The sequence below is a fragment of the Empidonax traillii genome, unplaced genomic scaffold (assembly GCF_003031625.1).
Source record: "Empidonax traillii isolate 1590-97213 ecotype Southwest subspecies unplaced genomic scaffold, ASM303162v1 scaffold624:size695616, whole genome shotgun sequence".
NCBI classification, from domain to species: Eukaryota; Metazoa; Chordata; class Aves; order Passeriformes; family Tyrannidae; genus Empidonax; species Empidonax traillii.
The window spans coordinates 277,580-285,459 of NW_020955817.1; the positions used below are offsets into that span (position 1 = coordinate 277,580).

Sequence of the window (7,880 nt, forward strand, 5' to 3'; positions counted from 1 at the left end):
AACTCTGGAGCTGCTAAAAGAAAACATGTTTGACTGCAAAATATGAAGCCAGATTCTGATCTCATGGTGCATGGTTCCAAGAAAAATACTCATTTTTGACGTGCTTGTTATTATTTCCCCAGTATATTGCATACTACGCACAAGCATCTGCAAAGGCTCCCCAAATTAGGCTCAGTACTGCTGTACTGATTTAAAAGTTTCTTCTAACTGCTCCAGGGTATTTTGTTTAATTGACCATCAATCTGATCTTGAGTAAGAAACACGACTTTTCCATCATGGGAAGAGAATGCCTTCTATATTCTAACGGAGGGGGAAAAAGAGGAAACAGAAGCAGGCCTTAAATCTGTAGGGCTTTGCAAAAGCTTCACTTGTTTGTAGACAGATATTAATTTCAGTGTATGCTTTAATTAAATATATATTCTATTAACTAATGAAAGTATTTTTAAAAAGCCAGCTAGTTTCTTTTCCATACCTATTTAAGGTATTTCTTATGTCTGTCAATCATCACAGCATGGGATATTCCCACTCTTGGGCTTAGTTTGGATCAAGTTTCTTTAAACACAATGAGCTCACGCTCCTTATTTACAGGGACAGAGGAGCAGAAACCAAGAGAACAGTCACTGGCACAGCTGCATTCCAACATCCTTGCACCCCTCTTTCCCCACAGCTGCACACCAGCATTTCTCTGCCAAGGGTTCCTACTGTCCCCTTAATTTACCACTCAGCTGTTCACAGGGCCCATTTCGGGCCAGAAAAGCTACAGCTGGAAAGAGTTTAAATAATCCCTGTTTGCAAACCAACTTATTGAGGCTGCAGTAGGTGTGGGGCACATCCCCAAAGCAGAAGGGGAAGGGTCAGGAGCTGGTGGAGGAGATGGCAGAGTGGGGAGGGGGGGTAACTTCACCAGCCAGCACAGCTGCAGCTACGAGGATGTTTCAGTGTAAAATTAATTGTGTCCAGTCAGTCCCAAAAATGACATGAGATCAGAAACTGCCTCACATTTTGCAGTCAAAACATGTTTTCCTTTAGTAACTTTTTCTACATTTTGAACACTGTTTATCAGAGCATAGTACCAGCTAATTAAATTTAATTTAGAAAAGTTGCACAGCAAGGATTTTATGACTTGCATAAAAATACACAGCTGGAGTTTGTAGATAGGAAGGAATCACGAGCCTTACCTCCTGTGGAGTGTAAGTGAGGATGAACTCATGATCTGCACAGGGAAGCAAAACTCCCTGCTCAGGCTTTAGGGAGAAGGCTGACTCTGTGTCTTGATGGTATTCAACCTTTGTAAAGTCTGTGGTTCCTTTTGGTATTAACGGTTTCAGATCAGGCTTTCTTATCTGCCAGAAGAAGGGAATTTCTACATGGCTGCAGAGAGGTCAGTAAACAACAAAAAGGCTACAGTCAAAAAATCAGTTATGGTGGGAGAGAATTTTCAGATCCCTTTTCCACGTAGGAAATTCATCTCTTCACAAATTACAGGGGTTTGACTTCCCAGCCTTTGTGAGCTACAAAGCTGATGAGACAGCCTAGAGTATATAAATTGTACAAAGAACATGCTAATATATGAAAGTAAATTATGTAAATGTTTAAGATATGCTAACACTTTCTTGCCTTACTTGACTTGTCGTATAATCCAGCTTTTAGGAAACCCTACAAGGATCTGAGATGAACAGGGCTGTTCCCGCTGATAGCAGTATGTTTGCCTTGGATCACTGCTGATGATCTACATCAGATTCTGAATTTAATCCAAGTGCAAGATGTGGTCTTTAACATGTCAACAAACACAATGGCTCCAGATAAAATTACAGCCAAGGCTCTGCCATACTGTTTGCAGTCCAGAAAAGGTTGCTTAACTGGGTTGCTTCAGCAGAAGTGGATTCCACGGAATGTCTTCATGGGTTTGAAACCCTTGACATGCTGACCTCAAAAACTTTGCCCTACTAAGAAGGGGAAGGACACTGGAATTTGACAGTATCACTGACAAACCTATACATTCATAATTTCTTGTATCACTTTCTGTAGCAGAAGAAAGGTTTCTCTTTCCTGCTTCTGTGGAGTTTACTCTCAGCCTGGCCAGCTTTGTTTGACACAAATGCTGACAGCAGATGTGCAGGGATTGCTGCACAGATAAGATGTGGAAATTGGCACTGTCACACCTTTGTCAGTTTACAGTGTCCAGTTCACCAGATCACACTTTCTTTACCCAAACACCAGCCTGTTCTGGCATTATGCACATGTGATTTCCAGGCCACAAAACAAACTGTCAGATATTCATTGTAGCAGGTAGCAATTTACATTAATGTACCTAAACCCAGCAGTGACCTCCTCACTGCCTTGATGTGTGCAGCCTCTAACTGCTGCCATCATGCACCAGCGCACTTCTGTTAGTGTCTGACTGATTTTGAGCAAAATCAGGATACCACTGTGTTCAGTATGATGTAATTATCCACAAGGACATATTCCTTGACTTCAAATTGAGTTTACATCTCATTCTGTTAGGACTCAATACCAGGAATCATCTGAGAGTTTTAATACAAATTGATTACACTGGGCTCCCATATTAATTAGTGGAGATCAGGTGGAGTCCAGGATGCATTATGACTTGTTCTAGGGGAGATGTCTACAGTCAGAACTGCATCCTTGGAAGCATCTATTTCCCTGCACTATGAAAGGAAAAGAGTCCTTAGCTCAGTAGCACAAGAATAGATGGTAGACATGGAGGGTAGATCAATCTCACCTGGATCACCCGGTAAATATTTCCTGCAGTCATCCATATTTATGAATCTTTTGGAATTGTAGATTTATTTCTACTGAAGCAAATACATTGACCTTGGCTAATGGCTGCCACAGTGTCTGACCGGTGCACAAGATTTCTCCCCTTACAAGAGCATCCTTGAACCTTAATTACCAAAGAACTGGAGCAAAAGGAAGCAAAGCTGCTGCCCCAGGTTTATCAAGTGCATGAAGGTTTCTCCAACACAATCTCACAAATGAGATCCCCACCAGGATGTCAAGACTGCAGAGCGTGACTGTAACAGTTGCTACGTACATGGAGTTCCTCAAAACCAATTTCTTCTCCTCGCTGGTGTGGGGGTTCTGGGGGTCAAACCGGATGAGATGCTGTGCTGTCACGTCAGCAACTTCACTCAGCTCAGGTTTGCTTTCTCCACCTGTGACGAACAGAAGCTCCAGAGCAATCAGCTCTCCAACCCCTGGAAGAAATATTTAGGGATTACTGTTTACCAGCTGCCCATGCCACACAGTTCACATCACTCACTGACAGCAAATGCCAGTCATGGCTATTTCTGATTATATCTGGTGTTTCCTCAAGTTTCAGAACTCCAGTGTGTTAACTGTTCAATATTTTCCTGATGTTCTTTGTTTATCAACATGCAACAACACAGGCTTTCTCTTCATGAGCTTAACAGACTTGGATTTCAGGCCACACTTACACCAGCACTGTTTCACTGAAGTGAGCAGGATGTTTATATGGTTGACAATGACGCTCCCAGATGTTTTGAGCAGTATATTAAAATTAAAATAAGCAGCAAATGCACCATTAAAAAGTCTATATCCAAGACTTTATCGCAGTTATATCCAGAGGAAATACCTGTGATAAAGTGACTCAGTAGACTACAAGTCAAGTTTCCTGTTATAGCACTCACAGTTACATTACAGAACAAACACTAACATTTACGAGAATTTCAACTGGTTTCATCAGCTAATCCAAAGACTGCTTACATCTTCTGAATATGCCCATACAAACTGTGCCCCAAATTTACATCATTTTTGCCCTATTGCAGCTGATGTTTTATTGTTTGCCATGTTATTTATATATATATATATAAATTATTTGCACCTGGCAAATGGGGTTTTTTGCTGCCACTTCGTTACATTTTACATTGGATTTTTGGCTACTTTGCTTAAAAGCTCAGTGCTTTCTTAATCCCATGTATTTCCTTCACTAAGGAAGGAACAGTAATAACAGTAATAAAAAAATGCTTAGCATTTCACACCATCAGGGGACACAGTATTAATCGAATGACATAAAATGTTACCATCACCTCAGGCCATCAAGCACCACTCACATTATCTGAGTATCTACAGAGTTATGAATGTGAGCTCTGAAAGGTGCCAGAAACAAACCTGTGACTGTAACATCATTGACTGGACAATTGTCACACAAAAGGGTGAATGTTTGCTCTGAGGCCTCTGGCAAAGAAGGGAAAAACAGGACCTGGAAGAGAGAAGGGAAATAGCAATGTCTGTAACTGATCCTCTTGAGGAAACAATACAATAAGTGTTCACTAAAGGACAGTTTTACTGATTAGTAATTAAATCTTACATTTTGCAAGAAACAGTCAGTGTCATTCTTTGCTCACATAAAGCCAAATTTGCAAAGTCCAGTCAAGATCATCTGAAATGATCTTGCTTGCTAATGTGTTTGGTCAAGTATAAAAGCTTTCTATGGTACTAACCTCTACTGTTGCATTCTGCCCTGGAATCAGCTCCAAAACACCAGGCTGGATCCCAAAAGGATCTTGTATCACAAAATCAGCAGTGGCAATAGCCTAAGGTGTTTAAAAAAAATGAATAAATTAAATTGATCAGGTTGTTGCTTTTAAAATACAGGGTTACCTGAAACAGGCAGTGTATTACATCACTGTTTAACCTCTTACCATATTTTTTTCATATACCTCAAAAGCAAGTGGCTTTTGTACATGGTTTAATTAGAAAAAAAAAAAAAGGTTTATGCTTTATAATGACCTTGGTGAAAGTTGGGGGAAAAGTTCTGTCTCCAGATACAAATGGCAGTGTCATATTCATGTCCAGAGCAGAAGAGCTGTGCCTGAGCACAGAGGCTCTGTCTGTTCCTCCATGCTTGTGTCACTTTGAGCTGGAACTGTAAAGAGTTTCAGGAAGGACAACAATCAGCCCTTTCTCCAACACCAAAAATGCCAATCTGCCCGTCACATCTGATCTCCTTTGGCCCTTTCACCGACACCCTGGTTTGTGATGGGAAGCTAAAAGAGCAGGACTGGTGTCTACAGGTGCAGCACGGTCAGTGAGGGATATCTTTGGTGGGGAGGAAATGAGCTGAAGCAGTGCTAGAACTGATTGCAGTTCTATTTGCTTTAAGGGTAAAGTTAAAGTTCAAGCCACTTTTCCTTTCCCTGATCCAAGCCTCAGTTTACCTCACCCCTTCTGATCACTCACCCCAGGGTTAGGAGAGGGCCAGGCTTTCTTTGGCATTATAGAGAACTTCCCAGTCCTAACACCCTCATTTCTGCACAAAATTGATGTCGCTTTTATTCCTCCAACAAGGCAGGGACCACAGTCTATAATGGGAGGCACTGCAACAAATAACACAGAAAATCAGGCTCCAGAGGCAGTGAAGGCTGCTGATTAAATAACTGTTTACAGACATTACTGCCTGTGAATATGCCAGGTTTTGCAACCCTAAACCCCCTCAAATTCTTTCCATTTGAAAGTGGAACTGTGTGAAGTGTACATTTCTACATTCACTTCACATTTTAATGGTGCTTCCTACTTAAAGATGATTGAATGATAAAAAGCAAGATGATTTTTTTAAAAAGCTCAGTATACCAGGAAAGGTGAATTCACACACAAAAAAAAAAAAAAAAATCAAAGCAAATTTTTGCAAAAGTAATCCTGGTTGGTGCAGTTGAGGTCAGAGATCTGAGAGGTGTAGATATGCCATATCCATATATAATTAATTACGCATTCCATGAATATTAATTAATAGCATCAAATAGTTATCATTAAATTATAATGCCATAATATTTAGTACTAGTAATTACAGTTGTATTAGTAATTACACAAACCCAGAAGACTGGCTCCTACTCACTCCTCTAACAGAGTGAAAAGAGCTTAATGAATAATTGAGGAAAAAATTGACAGGATTTCATTTTAATAACTAATAAATCCACAATGAGTAAATATGAGATAGATATCAAAATGCAGAAAATGCACTGCCAATTTTTTCCACATTTGTTTTGTGACACAAAATTGAAGACAGTCAACTAAAAAAACCCCAGCTTTAGAAAAATTTAAGATTTGGACAATACTGACAAGTTAATACTGGAAGTGATACTTTAGCTTGGATTGGGATCAGAAGAGGTTCTGATGATTGAGTCTCCACTAATATATGATCTTCATAATCTCCCAGATATTCAGGAATAAACTGGAGTGCATACTGGCATGCCATCCCAGGAGCAATCATTCCTCCCTTTCCTGGGAATTTTCCTTGGGGGGCAGGAAAAAAAAAAAAAAGCAAGGAATCAAAAAAAAATTAAAACCTCCCAAAGCTGGCGCTGGTATTTACAACCGCATCACCCTCTGGAAAGGTGCCTGTAAACTTCCCCCATCTATTGCCCAAGTCCACCTGATAAGAAGGGAAGAGCACAAGAGGCCTGGCCATGCACACCCCTCACAGAGCTCAAGATGGTTTTTGCTTGAAATTTGCTTCTCATAACGAGGAGAAACCTGCAGACATTACACAAAGTTTTCCTTTGCCACAAGACAAAAAAGGCCTTGCATGGAGGCATCTAACTTCCAAATATTCCTCCAGTTCCTGGGATACCACCATCTAATACCTGCTTAGGCACTGCCTGGCTATCCTATTGGAGGAAAGATATTTTTCTTAACTTTCCTCTAACTTATCCTTCCTTGCTATAACTGAGGTGTGTTATTTCTTGCCCTCTACCCCTAATTTTTTCAGTGGAAACTAAGTCTGCTCCTAGATTAATTCTGGATAAGACTCCATGCAGGCATTCCATGGATACAATTCAATCTAACATCAAACACTTTAATTTAGTCTTCTTGAATTCCTCATTAGACCATTTCAATCTGCTTGTGACTGGCATGTGAATATCATAAGTCAGCCTTCGGTTCCTAAAGAACTGAGAATTATGGATAACAGAACCAAACACAGCATCTCTGAAAAATCTTTGTTTAAGCAGATAAATTAAGATTTTTTTTTTTTTATGTGTTAACATCTTATAAGCAGAAAAAGAACCCTTACCTGGACAAATGAAAAATGCTGAAGTAGAGGGGGGGATAAGTCTTACATACTGACTTGTTGAAGTGATGTTCTGTAGCTCTATAGTCACCTTCATTTCAAAAGAAAATAAAAATGCTCAGTTGTATGTATCCTCACTCAGTAGGTAGGAGTAAATACTTCATCATCACAACCAACCCCCCAAAAAATATCAGTTTATTCAATAAAGGCTGAATCAGATACTACCGAAACAAAGCAGAGACTGAAAAGGGTCCATTTAGTTTTCACTGGTTTGTGTCGGTGGCATGTGAGAAGGATTATCTTCAAGGAAGTTAAAAGGTCACAAATTCAATATCAAGAAGAAACTTGGACTTTTGCTAAAATTCAGAAAGCCAAAAGATTGGGTGAAATATGTAGACCCAGATAGGACACAAGACTTCTCAGTGGTAGAATGAGCTTTCTACAGAGAAGTTCTCACCTCATACACCAGCCCTACTTCATCATAGGAAAACAGAACAGTAGGTGGATTGGCAAGAAACACGGGAACAAATGAGGTAGCACTGAAAGATAAAAAAAAAAAAAAAAAAAAAAGCAGACATTCTCTTACTGGTTCTCTAAACACTGATAAAATCAGAAATTGCAAAATGTATCCTTTGGCAAAACCAAAATGTCATACAGGCATACTTTGTTTCCTAAGAGACTGTATAAAACATCTAGCTCAAAGTATCTACGTGCAAACCCGCAGTAATTCTATAGAGGAGCTGTGTGTGCTCCAGCTCAGAATCCTGCATACCCTTTGGCATCTTCTGCTTTTCTCGTGGCTATGATTTGGTCCACTTTTTCTTGAGAAATG

The 7,880-nt window shown here is 39.9% G+C and overlaps 1 protein-coding gene across 1 annotated transcript in view; it reads right to left on the reverse strand.

Moving 5' to 3' along the window:
• The window catches only part of DLEC1 (DLEC1 cilia and flagella associated protein), a 35,330-nt gene that overhangs the window by 22,200 nt on the left and 5,250 nt on the right, over positions 1-7,880 (reverse strand). The window contains exons 7-14 of the mRNA XM_027898800.1: positions 7,506-7,587; positions 7,052-7,139; positions 6,100-6,273; positions 5,224-5,360; positions 4,485-4,577; positions 4,153-4,243; positions 3,056-3,218; positions 1,179-1,371 (exon numbers count right to left, since the gene is read on the reverse strand). Coding sequence (XP_027754601.1) covers positions 1,179-1,371; positions 3,056-3,218; positions 4,153-4,243; positions 4,485-4,577; positions 5,224-5,360; positions 6,100-6,273; positions 7,052-7,139; positions 7,506-7,587 — 1,021 coding nt within the window. The remainder of the gene's footprint in view (positions 1-1,178; positions 1,372-3,055; positions 3,219-4,152; positions 4,244-4,484; positions 4,578-5,223; positions 5,361-6,099; positions 6,274-7,051; positions 7,140-7,505; positions 7,588-7,880) is intronic.